General features: G+C 37.2%; 1 protein-coding gene across 1 annotated transcript in view; it reads right to left on the reverse strand.

Annotated features, from left to right (window-relative positions):
• Window positions 1–4,318: 4,318 nt before the first annotated feature.
• The window catches only part of PROS1 (protein S), a 69,032-nt gene continuing 51,744 nt past the window's right edge, over window positions 4,319–21,606 (reverse strand). Inside the window, exons 11-15 of the mRNA XM_049628032.1 lie at window positions 18,047–18,214; window positions 16,601–16,769; window positions 10,861–11,009; window positions 8,601–8,826; window positions 4,319–4,749 (exon numbers count right to left, since the gene is read on the reverse strand). Coding sequence (XP_049483989.1) covers window positions 4,589–4,749; window positions 8,601–8,826; window positions 10,861–11,009; window positions 16,601–16,769; window positions 18,047–18,214 — 873 coding nt within the window. The 3' untranslated portion in view covers window positions 4,319–4,588. The remainder of the gene's footprint in view (window positions 4,750–8,600; window positions 8,827–10,860; window positions 11,010–16,600; window positions 16,770–18,046; window positions 18,215–21,606) is intronic.

Raw genomic sequence — 21,606 nt, forward strand, 5'->3', positions numbered from 1 at the left:
AGAAATAAGGCCAGAAAAATGCCAGCGATGCTAGTGGCAAGCCCTTCCATCCATTCCTGGCAGAATGGTACAAGAGCATACCTATGAATTCCCATAGAGGATTCCTTGGTGATGATTTTGGGGACACTCTGGGGTGTACCCTATTTAGCAGATACTTGGCCGAGAGCTCCACCTCCCAGCATGGAACATCATCTCCAGCCCCAAGTCTTACAGTTGCCACCCTCACCTTGGGTAAGCTGAATGCGTCCCCTCTACTTCTTCTTGCCTTCCTCTATATTTCTGGTTCTCTTTCTTTCTTTTTCTCGCTCTCATTTCTTACTTTTTCCTCTTTTAATTATTACTATGTTCTTCTTGTTCCTGTGTTCTCTTCCCGGACATATTCTCTTTATTTCTACATCTGCCCCTTTCTTGTTTTTCTTCTGGCACTCTTTCCCTCCTTCTTCCCATTTATATTTGTTCCTTCTGTCTGTCTGCCTATGCTTGGCTCATCTCCTCCCTACTTCTTTTTTTCTTTCTATGCTCATCTAGTCTTTTCTGTTTGTCTCTTGCTACCTTTCTTCTTTCACTTTTTCCTTTTAAATGTCTTTTCTTTTTTAATGTTTATTTTTGAGAGAGAGGGAGAGAGAAACAGATTGTGAGCTGGGGAGGGGCAGAGAGAGAGGAAGTCACCGAATCTGAAGCAGGCTCCAGGCTCTGAGCTGTCAGCAGAGAGCGCGACATGGGGCTGGAACTCACAGACCGGGAGATCATGACCTGAGCCGAAGTCAGACGCTTAACCGAATGAGCCAACTGGGCGCCCCTAAATTTCTTCTTATAAATTATCTCTATTTCATTATCTCAGTCTCTCTCTAATCCCTTTTCTATGTGGATCTCAGTTTGTCACTACTAATGTCACCTACTCCTATCTAAGTGTCTAGAGGAAAGTAGATATTTCATTTCTTTTTATATTTTTTCTCTATATCATATTCTCTTCACCAATATCTGTGTCCTTTGCTTTTTCTCTTTCCTTTTCTTCATTTTGTATCTTACCAAATCTTTCACTGAATCTGTTTTCATCTTTCTCCTCTCATTTTCTCTGTCCTTTCCTCTCCTCCTGGTTTTGTTCACACACACTCTCATACTTGTCCCTCTCTCCCTTTCTCCTATCTCCACTTTTCACTGATTTTTTTGCTTTATGTCTGTTTTTCTGTGTGCCCCCGTGAGCTCACATGCACATGGGAGACAAAAGGAGACAGAGGGAAGAACCCAGAGGCTGGATCCGTGCCTTGTGACTCTGGTTATCCACGGGAATCTTCTGATTCAGTTGTCTGCAATGGCGCCAGTGAATCTAATAAGCATCTTGGGTTGAGATTCACTAGTTTAATGATAAAAGCTCTTGACAACTAGGATTAATCATCTGTACTTCATGCAATAATCAATAGGGAAATAAGGGAGATTTTGAGAATTATGCTGAAATAAGATCTCTGTGTGAGAGATTACCAAAACATTATGGGAAAGAGGACTTGGAAGCAGAGAAACTAATGGAAATTCATATGTTCATATATATGTATATATATGTATATGAATATATATATATACTTAATGTTTATTTTGAGTGTGTGTGTATGTGTGTGTGTGAGAGAGAGAGAGAGAGAGAGAGAAAGAGAGAGAATGAGCAGGGGAGGGGCAGAGAGAGAAGGAGAGAGAAGGGAGGGGCAGAGAGAATCCCAAGCAGGCTTCATGCTCAGGGCAGAGCCCAATGCGGACTCAATCTCATGACTGTGAGGTCAAGATCTGAACCAAAACCAAGAGTCAGATGCTTAACTGACTGAGCCACCCAGGTGCCCCAAGAAATTCATATGTATCTTATTAGGCCTAATTTAAATAGCAACTCACTAGGCTTGCATTTGTAATCAATTTCTCCCTCACCAGAACCCCCTGCATACGGTTTATTCCCCTGTTGCACCTCTTACCAAACTCAGGCTCACATTTGAATTACTTGTACCATTTCTCTACTATCTCCTAGACTGTGAATATTTTTATGGGAGGACTAGAACATTTTCTCCATTGTTTTCCTAGGACAATATATAGCCCAGAGTTCTAATTATATACATTTTCAGAGTCACTGTCAGCATTTCCCTAATTTAATTAAGTAATATTAATTTGTCTTCAAAACTATCAAATTAATATTATCAGCTGAGACTCAAAGACATAGCAAGTTATATATAGAACTGAATACAGAATTTGTTCACACCAACAATTAACATTTACTGAGTGGTGGGATAACTGGCAAGGATAAAAGAGCAGTATAGATTTTTGAATTTGGACATGGACTCTTGATTCAGACGACCTAGTTTGGATCCCCTCCTTGTAACCTGCTAGCCACACATACACAGCAGGCTAGGACTGTTCCTATTTTCCAGGACAGCCAGCTGTTAATGCTCTGTGGCTGCCTTGTCCATGCTGAGTTGGCTCAGTAAGGTATTCATCCCTGAAGGCTCCAGCCTCAACCCATGTTCAATATAGCTCTGTTTAATTACATTTTATATTTATTATTTATATTTGTATAAAATAATTTATTATTATTTTACATTTATTTATTATTTGGCAACTCCAGATAATATTAGATTCTTCCTATGTCATTTAAATATTGACCCAACTCCCTGAAGATCAACTTGAAAAAAGATCAGATGTATCCAGTGGTTTTTCCGTCTGGAGACTACTAACAGAATAAGATTTTAGATCCCACCATTTGAAACTTTAGTAAGAAAAAGGATTTATCCCCTTCTGTAGGAGAAGATCCAATTTTCAAATGTAAGTTCTCTGGGAAGCCTTGAAGTCTGGTATAACAAGTAACCCATGTGTAAAATCATTGTCGGATGAATCTTGTTTGTAAGAAACACCCCCCGCCCCAAGCCACATGTACATGCATCGCAAAGAAAGATGGAGTGACATGAAGGTCACTGCATGTTGGAAGTTTTCTGTTTCTGATGGGAAATGTGGAATTGATCCCTATAGCTGTCCTCGTATCTGGGCATAATTAAGCAAGAATGTGAAAACTCCTCCGCAAAGAAAATTCATTTCCCTTCCTTCCTTTCCTTTTTTCCCTTTCCATATGCTTTCAGTTTTTGTACTTCTTTGCTTTTTTACACCAACATGATTGTCCATAGTTGTTGCCTGAATTCATCACCCATAGTACACCGTAGTAATTGGGAGAAAGATTACAGCCAGTAAGATGAGCTAGCACAATTTCTGGTATGAGTCAAACACTCAACACATATTACCTTTGCTTTTCTTCCTTTTCTGAGCTCCAGCATACACCTTACCCATAACTACTGATCAAATATTTGAGCTTTACACCTTTCAACTAAAGAACTACTGTACTGTATGAAGACTCACATGTATATTACATAATTATACCTTCTGTTCAAAGAGTTGATAGAATATAGATATTATTCACCTAATTTTTAGAAAATACCCCAGTCGATTATGTTGTACATGCTATAAAATATCTACAGTAGAAAAAAAAATTTGTTTCCAAAACTAGCAATGAAACCTTTGGTACCTACCTAATGTGACTGGTAGGTTTGGGAGTGATAAAACTGCCACTGGAAATGCATTACCAACAAGGACTTGGCATCCTTACCTCCTCATTCCAAAGACACAATCTTAACTATGTCCCTGTGTGGTTATCCTTTCATTACATCTGTTTTACTTTTCAGAGTTCATTGCCCTTCAACAATCACGTGCTGGCAAGTTACCCTGGTAATTGAAGTTTGATTCAAGAATAACTATGAACTTCCACCTCATTCATTGTCTCATTCATCCTTTCCACTTAGGTTCTGCCTTTTCTAATCTAGAGCTTGTGCGCCACCACACAGCCAAATTTAAGGAGTGTACCCGTCCCAGGTTTCCACGCCCATTCCAGCACAATCTAGTATCTCATCCTCGTGAACTCCAATTACTAACCAGCAAGAACCATGAGCTCTCGTGAACAGGTGTCCCACTTGTCTTGTAACTCACGAGAGCTACTGGTTAAAATGTGAAGCTAAGAGAAAGAAAAATGAAGCCAAAACTGGTCCGCCTGAGGAGCTGCTGGGAATAAAGCTTTAAAGCCTTCCACTCAATTCATACTGAGGCCACTGTCTCTCCTTCTGCCTTCATTAGGAAATAACGAAAATAAATAAAATAGTATCTGCTATGATCACAAGTATTTAGTACATGCACTTTTGTTTGAGTTTACTTCCCTGCCTTCCAAAAAAACACAGATATTTAAGCACCAACTCATGGCGATAAAATTAAATTTTACTTTTGCAAACATAAACATGAAGAGATGTCATTTGTAGCAAAAAAATTCAAATTAGAAATGTTTGTGTATTTCATTATTTAATTTCTAGGCAGCAATAGAGGTAAGAATTTTTTAATGTGGTTTGTATCACAAAAGGGTCTTGTTCTCTTGAAAAACAACCTTTTTTGAAATTCCAGGAAAGTCGAAGTACCATAAAATAATCAAGGCCTGCACACTGCAGGTAAAAACCCTTCAGCTATTATTGAAACGTAAGTATAATTACACACAGGAAAAAAATATCATCAGCACAGGAAAGATGCCCTAAGAATTCTTTGTTTTTTTCAAAACTGATGGACATGAGTGAGCTCTAATATCATTATGCTTAGAAATGGCTTCATCCAGATCCAACTGAACACCATTAATGCTCATTTCCATACAGCCATTATAAAAAGCATTCACTGGCGTGGCGCTGAACGGAATATCTGTAAAAACAGAACATTAAAATATTAGCCCAAGACTTTTGGCATCTTATTTGCTTACAACTAGAGGAACTATTCAGACTTCCCATTTCCAACCTAATTCTAATCATAAGGCAAATGTTAGTAATGTTATTCTATCCAATAAATTTATATTAAGTGACTCATGTATATAAAGTATTGTGCCTGGCACTGGATTCAGCATGTCATGAGTTCCTGTGATTTCATAAACACAATCAGTCTCATCAAAACCTAAGATAAGTAAACACACTCGAAAAAGAGTCAAAAAGAGCATATTCTTACTTGCGATGTTCTACTGTATTATTTTCTCTTTTTAAAATTTTTTTTTGAGAGAGAGAGCATGAGAGCAGGAGAGAGGGTCAGAGAGAGACAGAGAGAGAGAGAAAGAGAGAGACAGAGAGAGACAGAGAGAGAATCTCAAGCAGGCTCCATGCTCAGTGTGGAGCCAGATGTGGGGCTCGATCCCATGACGCTGGGATCATGACCTGAGCCGAAATCAAGAGTCGGACACTTAACTGACTGAACCGCCCGGGCGCGCTTATTATTTTCTCTTTAAATTTGAACAATAGTTTATAAGCATTTTTAAATCATTTTTTCAAATCCAAGCTATGGCTACTTGGGAATCTTTTTAAAATGTCATGATAAATATATCTCTTTTATTATTGCTAGAATAAAAGCAGATTTCTGTATTTTCCCAAAAAATAGCTTCTTGCTGAGCATAAAATGGCAACTCATGATAGGGAATTCACTTTTATGTGCTGTCTGGTGTTCTAAAAAATAATTTTAATAATGCTTCAGTGACTAGTTTAGGGTCTTTGGGCCTTTCTACACTTTCACTTTCTTCATCAGACTTAATACTTGAGTTACACGCTTGAATTCCTAAGAGCTATGATTCATCTTAACAACATCCATCTCTATACTTGCTTCTTTCTTGGCATCTTCTCTCCATCAATTTAGTTCCCAATCCACATTTTTCAGCCTTTATTCTTCTTCCTTAGTGCCTTATGCAAAAAATATTCAGTTCAAATTTTCTACCTCTAGTTTGCCAATACAGTGAATAAAGTCCATACTTTTCTAGGGGCTCACAGCATTTTTTATGAACCCCTTTCAAGTCTGGCAGAGCATCAAAGATTATGCCACTATTATAAAAACCCTTAGAATCGTCAATTTTCCCTGATTTTTAACTCATAACATTCAATTCAATATGCCTATTTTGCATGTTAACTGGCAATTTACCTATCCCATTTTTTCTACTCCTAATATCTCAATTGTCACAGTTCTCCTCAATTTTCCTCACTCTTTTTCTAAACACATCTTACCTGAAGTCAATCTAAAGTGTTGGTGAAAAAGTCCTGGAACCACTAAAATTTGGCAGTTTTACCTCTTTTGAACTCTTTCATTGTCTGATTTACAAAAATTGCATTCAACTAATTTGTAAATAAGGAGGTAGATTTTGATATAGAATTCATTTATTTGAACAATAATTATACTTCCTAATAATTATTCACAGTAACTTAAGTAACTTTGTAATAATTAACAATGCTAGATTTTCTATCTGTCTAATCTATCACTTTAAAAAAATTTTTTTATGTTTATTTTTTTAATGTTTATTTATTTTTTGAGAGAGAGAGAGAGAGAGAGAGAGAGACAGACTGTGAGCAGGGGAAGGGCAGAGAGAGAGAGGGAGACACAGAAACCGAAGCAGGCTCCAGGCTCCGAGCCGTCAGCAAAGAGCCTGATGTGGGGCTGGAACTCACAAGCTGTGAGATCATGACCTGAGCTGAAGTCAGACGCTTAACCGACTGAGCCACCCAGGTGCCCCATAATCTGTCACTTTCATAGAATCTTTACTTCTATTCCTCAAAAACCCAGATAAAATTTCCATATACAAAAATGAAGGCCCTGAGCAGTTAAAGTAATATAATGAAGATTACTAGAAGTCCAGACATCAAACTCAGAATTTTCCTAGGAGAAAGAATAACCTGAAAATGGTATCAGAAAATATTCCTCAAAAACTCTCTCCCTCAATTATTTTTGCCATTTAAAATGAAAGATCGATGCCAACTTCATATTTTTCAATATTAAGTTAAAGATGAATGTGCTCTTCCTCCAGTTTTCCCCATCTCACGGTAAATGGAATCTCCACCCATGAAACTGGACATGCCAGATACCTAAGAAGGGGATCCCTACACCTGCCTTTCTACCTTATTAAAATTTTTAATGTTTATTTATTTGTTTTGAGGGGGGAAGCATGGGGGGGGGGTAGAGAGAGAGGGAGAGAGAGAATCCCAAGCAGGCTCCGCACTGTCGACACAGAGCCTGATGCAGGACTTGATCTCACGAACAGTGAGATCATGACCTGAGCTGAAATCAAGAGTTGCTCAACCAACTGAGAAACCCAGGTGCCCGAAATCCTATTAATTTTGTTTTTCACATACATCTCCAATCTAAACACTGTGCCATCTTCACTGCCATCATCCTAGTCCGGCAGCTTTCTCATCTGTAATATGGGCTTAATAATAGCACCTACCTCACAGGTCTATTTAAAATTAAAATTAAACAAGTGGATCCATTTGAAGCAGTCTGAACATGCCCAGACTGTTCACTAGGCACTGACTGATGACGGTATGCTTGTTGCTTCTGTTTGTTACCACTTCATTAGCCCCCAGCTCATCTCATCCACTTTTGCCTTCCACCTGTCCATCTCCATCCATCATGCATGGTATATTGATATACCATTTCCTTGCCTACAAATTTTTAAAGACTCCCATGGCTCTTACAAGAAGACTCAGGACCCCAGACCAGGTCTACAAATCCTCACCCAGTTCACAGCCTCATCTTGTACTACCATCCCCTTGCTCAATATGCTCTCACCAGACCCATCTTCTATATATTCCTCAAGCGTGTCAATCCCCCATTCTGTCCACATATAGACCATTTCACTTGCATATTAATTCCAATTCCTACCCCATTACTTGGCTAAGTTTAATCCTTCAATTTATCATATTTACATCTTAGCCTTTTCTGTAGAGAGCTCATTCCTGGCCCCCACAACCAGACCAAGTCCCCATTTTCAGGCTGTAAGAGCAATACCTACTATTCCTTTGTATGAGTTATCACTATTTTAACTATCCTCATATTTTCCTAACTGGTTATTTAATGACTGCCTCTACCACTAGATTGTAAAAGGTTTAGAAACAGGGATCATATCTTTTTTTTTATTACTATGTCTCTGGTACCTGGGATGTAGGTTCTTAATAAATATAAGGTAAACAAATGATGGATGAATTAAAGAATAAATGTTAAACTCACAAGACTATTTGAGGATGAACTGAAATAATAAATATGTTTTTTTTAATTTTTTTAATGTTTATTTCTGAGACAGAGAGAGACAGAGGATGAGTGAGGGAGGGGCAGAGAGAGAGGGGGACACAGAATCCGAAGCAGGCTCAGGCTCCGAGCTGTCAGCACAGAGCCTGACGCAGGGCTTGAACTCACGGACCGCGAGGTCATGACCTGAGCTGAAGTTGGACGCTCAACCAACTGAGCCACCCAGGCGCCCCAATAATAAATATGTTCTGACTAGGATAGTCAAATGCAGCAAAACTTGGTTAGTTTTAGTTCACTATTAAAAACAATTAATAAACAAGACGTACCAATAAAATGTCAATATAAATAAATCCCCAGGAAAAGACTAACGGATACCGGAATTTTGTCTTCCCTTCTAATGCCCTTTTATTAAAATGAAAATTTTAAAATAGTATCAATTTGATTAAAAACATACTTTGAAAGATGTTTTAAAGATAACTTTGGAAAAAAAAAAAGTAAGAAGATACCTGGAAGGCCACCCAGGTAAGTGGACACTCTTTCTTTCATTGCTATGTCCAAAATGGCAAGTTGACTTTGAAGGTCTTCGGAGTAGATGATATCTTTTTTAAGTGGAGTCAACAGTTCCAGACTGGTTCTGTTGACCCTTACTTCCAGATGGAATTGTTCATTGGAACACAGACTTATGGCCTCTACCCGAGATACTACCGTATTTTCGATAGATACCAGGATATCCTGAAAAACAGAGCAAAGACAAAATATAAGCAAGTATTAATGGTAATGCCACTTAAGAGTGACTTTGGGGTTTTTAAGTTCAAAAACCGACTTACAATGAGGAAAAAATAAGTATGATAGAGCCTCCCAATTTAAATTTAAAAATTTTGTTATAATAATCATAACTTTAAAATATACATTAGCTTTACGAATTTCAGGGTCAGCTAAGATGTATAGTGGCTTCTAAAAATTCAGTAAGCCAAGAGAGTTGTTTGCCTAAACTCATGTCTTAAGCAATATTTTTCTGTTTGTGAGCCTTCCTAACTTCAACACTTACATGTGAAAGAGGAAGGAGCTGAATAACCCTTTGTTGGGGAAAAGACTTGGAAAATGTAAAGTGCTTTAGTAAGCACATGCCAGCGAGACTGAAAGGGTTTTGTGTGCCACACAAGCAATCCTGTTAAGACTTGGGACAAAGTGAGCGAAGAACTCCTGAGAGGGAAAAGCCAGGGTTCACCAGAACTAAGTTAGAGTATTCACCAGATGATATTCAAAACACAGAATGTTTTCATTTTGTTAACTTTTCAAAGTGCTGATACACAAAATCACTCAACTTGTTGACAGTGATCTATGCATATAACATATGTGTATGTAGAGGAAATGTAAAAAGACAGAAAATAAAATGGGGACTAGGAACATGGATGTTATGAGACGGTAGAAAGATAGTCTGAAATATTTACTCAAGAATCCAATATACCTATGTTAAGTCTCTACTTCACAAATACAGGAAATCTGTTACCGTTATACATGTCTATATCCTTGAACTCACTAATATGAGTCTTAAAATGGCCAGCTGACAAACTGTTCCAGAATGATCAATAGTATGTGAAATAATGTTATGAAACGCTGCACACAGATCTTGAGAAGGCAGTCTGACATGGAAATGAAGAAGGAGAAGGAGGAGAAGGAGGGGGAGCAGGAGGAGGGCAGTGGGGGGAGAAGCAGCAGCAGCAGCCATGGATTCAAACACGGAAAAGACCAAATAAACATCAAAGACATGGCATGCCTTAATGTCCTCTACTGCATGGATGTAGTGCTGAAGATAGGATTTCCATTTCATTAAAAACAAAAAAGGCAAACAAAAAGTTGAAATCAAGTTGAAATCTAAAACGTAGTAAGCTCCTGGTGGTAGACTGGAGATAAAAACTTGGCAGGATCTCTTAGGTTGCTTATGCTTAACCACCAGCAACTCTCTGCAATCATCATTAGTCTGCAAACAGCACATCTTTGTATTATTACAGACATGATTCAATTACACGTCTCTTTCCAAAAGCTACAGAGAACATCCAAACCAACCTGGGCATAAACACAAGCTTCTTGTTATAACTTGTTGGAATCCACTGTCGATGACACATGGTCAGAGCTATTAGCCTCTAACAGAAGGCTGAATAATACAGATCTTCTGATAACGGTCCTGTTTGCTTTTATCCAAGAGGTTTTTTCCTGTTCTTCCTCCTAATTTGAAATCAGAGTTGCCAGCAAGAAGCCAGGTGGACTGGTTTTACTTTTCTCTAGTTCTTTCTAATTTACTCATGGGAGAAAAGATTAAGAGTGCCAGAGAGCACAAAACATTATAATTAGGCACAGAATATCTGCGAGTGAATTTTAATCAGACTCACTTTTATGTTGTTAGCACAGACTCCCATGATAACTTCCAGAACTCTAAATAAAGGTGGATCTCTATGAACTCTGGGAAACCTCGAGGTAGCCTGTGTGTGAGTCTACCTAATCTTGGCTGTAGATGCAGTAACAGGCTTTTCAATTTCTCCTACTTCTTAGATCAGACCTTGGAAATAAGCCAGTAAGAAAGTAATAATAATGGACATTTATGGAGTCTTTACTGATGTACTAGAGACTGTGTGCCAAATACTTTGCATATGTTATCTCATTTAATCTTCAAAATAGCACTTTGAGGTAAATACTGCTAATATATCCACTTTACAGATAACAAAACAAAACAGAAAAACAAGAATCACAAAGGTTTAGTAAAGTTACCTGAAGCTTTTCAGAGGCGGAGTCTACCAAAGACAAGGCAAAGGGCACGGTGTAACCAGAAACCAAGGCGAACATAACACCAGTGCCCGCGGATGGACGAATATTCAAGGACACGTTTACTTGCCAGCCCTCAGCGTTGGATATATTATCTGTTTAAACAATAAAACAGAAGTAGGATCAGTGTACTCCTAAAGTACACCAGAAGGAATTATTACAATCCTATTCATACTCAAAGCCATTTTCGTGTAATACTAAAGATTTTAGTTCTCCTTTCTCAATGATCTATATAACTTAGGCAAAAAAAAAAAAAAAAAAAAAAAAAAAAAACCCACAGAAAAACAAAAGCCATTTTTTTTTAAAATGCAGGCAAAAAACAAATAAATAAAGCCCCATTCTTCTGGTCTTTCTAGAATAAAATTCTAGATGTGGTATTTCAGATTATTATGAATTTTCCCTGTTTGCTCTTTTACAGATATTCCTTCCACCTGTATAATCACCACTGGTCAAATCTCAAGGTGGTCATATTTGAAAGCACACATTTAGAAGGAAGTTCACTGAATTTATTATAACATTTCTCAGGGAACACTCAGGTATAGCCCCACCACCCCACCATTCCTCATCCTTAAAGTGGGGGGGGGGGGCGGGTCAGTTCAAAGCAGGGGGAAGGAAAAATAAGGATTTATACAAATAGGGGAGTTAGATATTTGATAGTAGAGAAATACTCTGAAATCAATTCTGGACTCTGAAATTCTAACAGGAACTCTTCTCCTGTGATTCTCTTGTCATAATAGTTAGTTAACATCCTTTTTATTCATTACTAGGTTAATTGTCTATCCCACTAGAGTACAGGCTCTACATGTCTCTAACACCATGTTGTTCTCCACAGCAGTCACTCAACAAATATGTGTTGAATTGATATGTTTCCAAAATAGTGTAATTCCTAAAAATATTAATCCACAATTTGAATGAAGTCTTCCTTATTTAATAAGAAGTAATATATAGCAATAGCCCAAATACCGCTTGTAGATTTTGAAAAGGTAAATGTCAATGGAGAAAATAATGACCCCCTGACAAGATGATCTTCCACTTAGCCACATCTAATGCTATTACATTTTTTCCTCCTAATCCTTAATTTCCACTCAAGAGAAAAAAAAAATATATACATATATATAAAATATAATCATTTTGAAATAAGTATATTTACAATAAGATATTAACAAACTAAAACTAAAATAAACATGCAAATGTACAGAAATTATAATGTAACTTTAAATATTAATTTAAAAGTTGGTCACTTTTGGGCAGTATGGTACTGGCACAAAACCAAACACTTAAATCAATAGAAAAGAATAGAGAACCCAGAAATGGATCCACAAATGTATGACTAATTAATCTTTGAAAAAGTAGGAAAGAATATCCAATGAAATAAAGACAGTCTCTTCAGCAAATGGTGTTGAGAAAACTGGACAGCAACATGCAGAAGATTGAACCTGGTCACTTTCTTACATCATTCACAAAAATAAACTCAAAATGGATGAAACACTTAAACGTAAGACAGGAAGCCATCAAAATCCTAGAGGAGAAAGCAGTCAAAAACCTCTTTGACATCAGCCACAGCAACTTCTTACTCAACACGTCTCTGGAGGCAAGGGAAACAAAAGCAAAAACGAACTATTGGGACCTCTTCAAGATATAAAGCTTCTGCGCAGTGAAGGAAACAATCAACAAAACTAAAAGGCAACCAACAGAATGGGAGAAGATATTTGCAAATGACATATCAGATAAAGGGTTACTATCCAAAATCTATAAAGAACATATCAAACTCAACACCCAAAAAACAAATAATCCAGTGAAGAAATGGGCAAAAGACACAAATAGACACTCTTCCAAAGAAGACATCCAGATGGCTAACAGACACATGAAAAGATCCTCAACATCACTTATCATCAGGGAAATACAAATCAAAACCACAATGAGATATGACCTCATACCAGTCAGAATGACTAAAATGAACAACTCAGGCAATGACAGATGTTGGTGAGGATGCAGAGAAATCCCACTACTGGTATGAATGCAAACTGGTGCAACCACTCTGGAAAGCAGCATGGAGGTTCCTCAAAAAATTAAAAATAGAACTACCTTACGACCCAGCAATTGCACTACTAGGTATTTATCCAAAGGATACATGTGTGCTGTTTTGAAGGGAAACATGCACCCCAATGTTTATAGCAGTGCTATTGATAATAGCCAAAGTATGGAAAGAGCCCAAATGTCCATCAACTGATGAATGGGTAAAGAAGAGGTAGTGTGTGTGTGTGTGTGTGTGTGTGTGTGTGTGCATGTATACACACACACACACACACACACACACATATATATATATACACATATACACACACACAATGGAATATTACTTGGCAATCAAGAGAATGAAATCTTGCCATTTGCAACAACGTGGATAGAATTAGAGTATATTATGCTAAGTAAAATTAGTCAGAGAAATACATCATTTGACTTCACTCATGTGGAATTTAAGATATGAAACAGATGAACATAAGAGAAGGGAAGTATAAAAAAATATAAAAACAGGGATGGGGGCAAACCATAAGATGCTCTTAAATATAGAGAACAAACTGAGTGTTGCTGGAGGGGTTTGGGGTAGGGGATGGGCTAAATGGACAAGGGACATTAAGGAAGACACTTGGTGGGATGAGCACTGGGTATTATGTGGAGGGGATGAATCACTGGAATCTACTCCTGAAACTTTATTGCACTATATGCTAACTAATTTGGATATAAAATTTTTTAAAAAGTTGATCACTTTCAAGTTATCCATGAAATAGCTAATTACTTATGAAAGTGATTTTTTTCAGACACAATATAACTATTTTCATTTTCTTTTTTTTTAATGTTTATTTATTTTTGACAGACAGAGACAGAGCACAAGTAGGGTAGAGGCATAGAGGGGGAAACACAGAATCTGAAGCAGGCTCCAGGCTCTGAGCTGTCAGTACAGAGCCCGATGCAGGGCTTGAACTCATAAACCGTGAGATCATGACCTGAGCGGAAGTAGGAGGCTTAACCGACTGAGCCACCCAGCCGCCCCTCATTTTCTCTTCAGGGAGTTTTTCCTTCAAGCAAATTATTTTGGGCCTAGTTTTTTCCTGCATTCAGTCATCAACTTTAGTTGAAACATTTTTTAAAAATCATATACAGAACTAATGTTGAAGACATTGCATTAACTTATGTTAGGAATACAGAAAGTACCAACGTAAGATTCATCCTTAAAACTGTAGTAATACTTCGTAGACTGCAAATAAACACATTTCACATATAATTTTTTTGGGGGGCGCCTGGGTGGTCCAGTCAGTTAAGCATCCGACTTCAGCTCAGGTCATGATCTCACAGCTTGTGGGTTTGAGCCCTGCGTCAGGCTCTGCGCTGACAGCTTCAGAGCCTTGAGCCTGCTTCGGATTCTGTGTCTCCCTCTCTCTCTGCCCCTCCCCTGCTCTCTCTCTCGAAAATAAACATTAAAAAAAAATATATATATATATATATATATATACATATAATTTTTTCTCAAAGCAGAGATATCAGAATAACATTAAATTTATGACACAAAATTTAGTCACTCAAATAACGGACTCCTAAACAGAAAAAGACAAAGAACCTAATAAGATAGTTAAGATATAAAAATAGCTAATTAGCATCTGGAGAGATATTCAACTTCAGTAGAAACTGGGATAACCATACATAAAACTACAGGTTGTAATTTTTCAACTCTCAGATTGGAAACAAATCTCAAGCACAAACTCTCTTATTCTGTTGGTAGGAGTGTAAATTCATAAAACATTTTTGGAAAAGCATCTAACTGAGCAACAGGAACTATACATTTGCATAATCTTTGACGGACAGAATCTAAGCTTCTCTCCTACAGAATTAATCATATAAAAGTACAAAGATGTATGTCCTAGGATATTACAGATATATTATTTGTACACACAAAAACCTGGATCAGTCTGGCAAGAGCTCCTGTTCTGCTTAAGACTGTAGACAAAACTGGAAATAGCACTGCTCCTGCCCTTACAACCACAACAACAAAAGACCAATTATATACTTAAACACAATTTTTCTTGAACTGTCAGGGAGCTGTGGTTGCAGAGCAACTAACAAAGTAGAAATCTGAAGAAAGATAAGTGCTTCCATGGAAAGACAGGAAGAGTTTCCTCTCTTACTCAGAGCAGACACCAGATGCTATACAATTTGATGAGAAGAATTTAAATAAAAATATTAACAAACTGATAATTCCAAATGGGGCTCATATGAGAATACAGAAACCCTGGGAACTTCAGGCACATGAGGAATCCACACCCATTTATAGGCTCTTCTTCATAGACCTTAAATGGGTACTCAAGAGAAAAATGGGGCAGAGAAAGAAATTAGAGAAAGCTTCCCTCCTGGTGCAGGCCTAGAAGAGAGGAGCAGTAACCTGAAGGGAGTATACAAAGTCCCACCCAGATCCTTCTCTGTCTTCTTTAGGCAACAAAAGCCTTACAGCTTTGGGAGAAAGGCAACAAACTTTGTCATCATTAGGACACATGCAAAGACCCATTACATCTTCAGGTTAGGGAAAGGAAACTGGAAAAAAACAAAACAAACAACCAAAGAGCACCTACCATGGAAAAGAAGCAGAAAAACATCTTGAGTCTTGACCATTAGATATCTCCCCCGCTGGTGGTTGGGAGGGGGGAAAAGAAAAGTCAAAGGATACAACATCTGCCAAAAATTGAATCTGTACCAGAACATTAGAGAATGCTCTCCAGACCCCATTGCCTTGCTAGCAAATGTCAAGTAACGAGAGCATTCTTCTGGGGTGAAGCAAGACCATGGAGAGACACTTTCTTGAGGCATACCCTAAACAGAATACCTAAAACTAACGATGGATCAGCTATTAAGAAAAATCCTCTAGAAACCATTCCCTACCATAATCACTAGGTAACAATAAAGGAATTTGAAGAATACTCGTGGAAACAAGAAAGCTTAAGCAGCTCAACTCTTGATGAGACTGATTCAACCACCTTATTAAGGGCCTAGCAAAAGCAGAAATATGCTCATTTCCAGACAAAATAATTATTTATCTGTCTCTACTATTCTACATAAGTTGCTCATCTTTAAACCAAAAATTATCCAATTCAGAAGGAAACAAAGAAAAACAACACATCGTCAAGAGACAAAGCAGTCAACATGACCAGTCTTAGCTATGACTCAGATATTGGACCTATCAGACAGGGAATTGAAAATAATTATGAATAATAAGTTGAAGGCTCAGGTAGAAAATGTGTACAGATGGGCAATTTCAACAGAGGGGTGGACATTTTAAGAAACAATTACATGAAAATGCCAGAAATGAAGACAAATCCTTTTGATGCATTAATCAATAGACTCAATACAACCGAGAAATGGGTGAACCTTAAAATAGGTTAATCGAATTTACTTGAAATTGATCGGGTTATGTGCCAATAATCTTTAAATAATAACATAAGCATATTCAACTACTTTTTCCCCCTAATATACTTCAAAAAGTTAGTTTAAAAAATATATAACAATAAGAATTAGCCTAACACCATTCCTGGCACATAGTAAGTACTCCATAATGTTTACTGAAGGAATTACTGAAGTTTGTCAATGAATAAATTTAGTCATTAATGAGAAAAGAGAAGTAAAATGAGAAATCACTTACTATAATCTATGCTAAATAGGGCAACTCCAGAACCAGGATAGTAGGAACCCTTCTCCACAGTGACAAGACAATGCTTATTTTGTTTTTCTTGAATAATTTCCTTTACTCCCGAAGCTCCTTGATTCATCAAATTCCAGCCTCGTATACATCCATCTAGACGAGGGTTAATCTAACCAATTGAAATATAGGTCAAGGAGTGCAACTTAAACAAGTCAGACTCAGAGTGGTTTAACTGAATATAGATGCAGTTTTCATTTAGAGGGAAAACCCTTTCTTTGACGACATTTTAAATATTTTAAATGTTTCGAATTTTATCTAATTTTTTAAGGTACCCTTCAGATGGACAGTCTTTCTCAGTTTATGCCATCACAGAGCCCCACTGGGATCCTAATGATTTTTAACACCTCAAGTCCTACTGGCCTTTCCCAGCCAGAGATGGTTTTTCTGCTCTCAAGTTCTGTGTATGCTACTAGCTGTGGCCCTGGGCTGCAAGCTGCTTTCTTTAGTTGCATTTATAATATAGGTTTGTCTTGCCATCAGACCCTGACTGTCTTCGGGAACAAAAGTGTTTGCTTTCTTCAGTCAAAAAAGCATCCAGACTCGAGACACACAGTAGCCATTTTACCAATAGTTTTTGAATAATTTATTTTACTTTTAAAATGTCTTGATTTCTCAATTTCAAAGGAACAGATATATTGACTCTGACATGGGTGAACCAATTCAGGTTTTATATCATATTGCAGAAATCTTTCAAAAGTTATGGTAACTGAATTGCCATGAGTAAAAGATGGATATAAAATAGTAAATATTTAAGGTAGATCAGCAAGTATAATTGGCAGGCCCGTGACTTCAAATGAAATTTTTAAAGCTCTTCAAGGACAGTGATTAGTCTCCTTCATAAAACCTATTCCATGGTTATTAGACAAACATCACATGCAGAAAATCATCTTTTATTTATAACTTCAATTTATGACAGGCTGAAGTTGTACTCCCAGCAAAGATTTTTTTTTTAAGATTTTTAGAAGTTCTATCCTACACGCTATTCTATCTCCCAAATTTTAAGTCCTAAAATAGACCTAAGAAAATTCTTTGACTGGCTTCCATAAAATATTGTATTTTTGGACTCAAATAAATGTATTTGTATCTGCAATAGCTGAATATGGACAGTTATGTTGACACTGAATTGATGCTTGAGAATTGAAAAGGCCTACTTCTCCATGGGTAACACTGGGGATTTATATGGGCTCAAAAACACGACATTCATTTTCTTATTTCCTTAATACAATTTCAAGGATCACTATGTGATTTTTCCTTGTTCAATTCAAGTTGTCACAGTTGGTGTGTTCAACAAAATAACTTCTTTGACTATAAGAAAAACACATCTTCAAATCTATTACAGACAAGAGGAATTCATCCATGATAAATGATAGAAGCTTGGATCATTACCGGTTTAATGAGTACATTCTCCCCTTTCCGAGGTAATCCTGCAAAATAAACTTTAGTTTCTAGAAATCCATTTGCAGGCTTAAAAAGGCTTCTGGGTTTATTTATATTCATTACGGCTTCTTTAGCTATTTTTACACTAATACTGTATTCTAATTCTTCCACAGAGACCTACAATTAAAAATACAGAAATTATCAAACAACCAAACATCACTGCATGTCATTTGAAACACTAAGATTGAAAAAATCCTGGTATTATTCCAGTAAATAATTTTTCAAAATAATCATTTTAATGTAATAATTAATTTGTCATAAACCCATTTGAAATGTCTAATTACTATAAAGGTGGTAAAAATGTGTTTTAAAGTGATAATTCTTGTCTGAAAAGTAAATGAATATTTTAAGGTAAAAAAATCAATATTATTCTTTTAAATTTAAACATTCAATTATAATACATCTTTCAACCCTAATGTGTAATTATACAAAATCTTAGGAAACTTTTAAGTGTTCTTATTTTGCAATTGTCTGGAAGTATACGTATGGAATCAATAAGGGAAATAAATTTTTAATATAAATTATGAGAAATCAGTATCTCTAGTGTTCCGTTCATTACATGCAAATTATATTTTATTTCAAAATTCAAAAGTAATTGAGGTCATAAGGAAACACAATACATAAAATTAAATTGGGTTTTTCCAATTTTGAAAGTGGTTTGGTTTTTTAAAAAAGATTGAAAGTGATGGCAAACAACAATAAAAAATCCTCCCAAAAAGACGACTTGAAGAACCAATCTCCTCAAGCAAAACACTAGCACTCAAAATGAAAACTCTTCTTTTACTCATCAGTAATGGAAGTGAAAAGGTAGGCATGTTAAAGCACCACTATAGGAAGAGAAAAATTATGCTCTAATGTAAAATAACTTTGGTGACATTTACAGATTTAAAGTTGGTCAATGCTCTGTCTTCAATGCAGCCAATCAGTATCATTTTACTCAAATGACTATTCCCTTCTGGAGAAATTTTTTTTTTCAATATATGAAGTTTATTGTCAAATTGGTTTCCATACAACACCCAGTGCTTATCCCAAAAGGTGCCCTCCTCAATACCCATCACCCACCCTCCCCTACCTCCCACCCCCCATCAACCCTCAGTTTGTTCTCAGTTTTTAAGAGTCTCTTATGCTTTGGCTCTCTTCCACTCTAACCTCTTTTTTTTTTCCTTCCCCTCCCCCATGGGTTTCTGTTAAGTTTCTCAGGATCCACATAAGACTGAAACCATATGGTATCTGTCTTTCTCTGTATGGCTTATTTCACTTAGCATCACACTCTCCCGTTCTGGAGAAATTTAAGTTAGCCTCTAGAACCTCAGTCTAGCTTGCTTCTGGAAGTCTTACCACTCCATCTCTGTCTCTTTTGGGGGCTCCTCCTTTTCTTTTCAACCTCTACAATAAGCCCCAGAGCTCAGTTCTCAGACCTTTTTCCCCTTAGTCATGCAAATACTTTTAAATGGGGGCTCTACTCTCCCACTCTAGGGCATTTGGAAAATTTGGGGGTGGGGAGGGTACTTAGCTGTTGCAATGAGTAGGATGCATGCTGACATTGCAAGATGCTGGATACCTGTAATAGGGAGGATCGTCATGCAAAATAATAAAATGCCCAATATCCTGCAAACCTTCTGAATATCCCTGCAGGATATTCATGCAGAGTGTACTCATGCTTATCTGAGTTTGGCATATATGAACACAAAACATTTTTTGTACCATTTCAGCATGCACTGAATTTTTCAAGAATATCAACAGTCTTGCAAACCAAGGATAAATTGATGTTTGTTTTGCGTGGATCTTTACCAGGAGTTTCTTACTATTTTGGAAGATCACCTTTACTGATGGTATCTATGCCTTTACAGTATTTGAATTGCCAATACAATATTCTAGCATGAGTCTTCATTTGCAGCTTTCACATTATTCTACATATAGGAGCAAGCTTTGACAAATACTGTGCTTGCACTTGAGCCCTTATATACTGAAATATGTATTATTTTCTTATAAATTACTTCCCTTTATTTCTTTGTATGGTAATTAGGGTATTATATTGGTTTCTACTAGGGATATGCAAAAGTAGCTTACATTATTGATGCATTTCATTATAGGACAGGAAAGGAGCATTATGAATATATGGGCACTCGATGAGACAGTTTAGAACCACAGATAAACAATAATCAATCTCATGGCTGTTAAACCCCTCTTTATGTTGAATATTCAAAACTTTTTATCTACCTTAAATTGAAGGCTGAAGCTCAAAAGTATATCCAGAATCTGATCACTTCTCACCACCTACCATCAACGCTCTAGTCAGAGATGCCATCTTCTCTCCACTGAGTTACTACAGTGGTCCAGTGGTCTCATAAGCCCATATCCTGTCTCATTCCTGTCTCTCTACTATCTAGTTTCCACAAAGTCATCATGTCCTGATTAGGATTATCTTCTTTTTTTTAGTGTTTGCTTATTTTTGGGGGGGGGGGAGAGGGAGAGGGGCAGAGACAGAGTGAGAGACAGAGAATCCCAAGCAGGCTCCACACTGTCAGTGCATGTGGAGCCCCGACATGGTGCTCGATTCCACAGACCATAAGATCATGATCTCAGCTGAAATCAAGAGTCGAAACCCAATCAACTGAGCCACCCAGGTGCCCCTAGAATTGATTATCTTTTAACATACATGCAAATTAAATCATGTCACTTCTCAAAATCATCTTAGGTCTTTCTACTTAGCATAAAATCTAATTTCTCAATAGAGTCCCCATGGCCCTACCTGGTGTTATTCCAGACCACATTTCTAACCTCATTTTCTATTCCTCCCTCCCTCCCTTACTCCACTGCATCTATGCTGAGCTTTGCGTTGTTCCTCAAATACAACAATCACATCCGCTTGCCTGATGGTCTGTACTTGCTGTTCATATGGCACAGAATCATCTTGCCCCATATATTGCTCATGATTTGTGCCCTCAAGTCTCCGGTCAGATGTGATTTCATCGGAGATGGCTTTCCTGATTCCACATGCACACTCACCATCATGACTCTTGCCTGGCCTTGCTTTTCCTTTTCCTCTGAGCACTAACCACTATCTGACGTAGCTATTTTGTTCATGCATTCGTGGTTAACATCTCACCACTAGAGTGCAAGCTCCACAAGAGTGGTGATTTTGTTTTAATCACTATTGTAGCCTCACTACCTAGAAGAAGGAACAGCACATAAAGCACTCAATAAATACCTTTTTGAATGAATAAAAATATGGTACAAAGTACAAATTTCCCACCAATATTGGAATTATACCTAAATATGAGATGTAATGACTTATAGCCTTATTTATTTCTATGGTTTATAACCATTTTAATTAACAATTACCCACATTCCATTTATCTCAATTACAACAATCCTAAGCTCTACATTTTAAATTCTTATTTTCAAAGTATTTTATTTGAGGGGCACCTGGGTGGCTCAGTTGGTTAAACATCTGACTTCGGCTCAGGTTATGATCTCACTGTTCGTGAGTTCGAGCCCCGCATCAG

This window comes from Panthera uncia, chromosome C2 (assembly GCF_023721935.1).
Source record: "Panthera uncia isolate 11264 chromosome C2, Puncia_PCG_1.0, whole genome shotgun sequence".
NCBI classification, from domain to species: domain Eukaryota; kingdom Metazoa; phylum Chordata; class Mammalia; order Carnivora; family Felidae; genus Panthera; species Panthera uncia.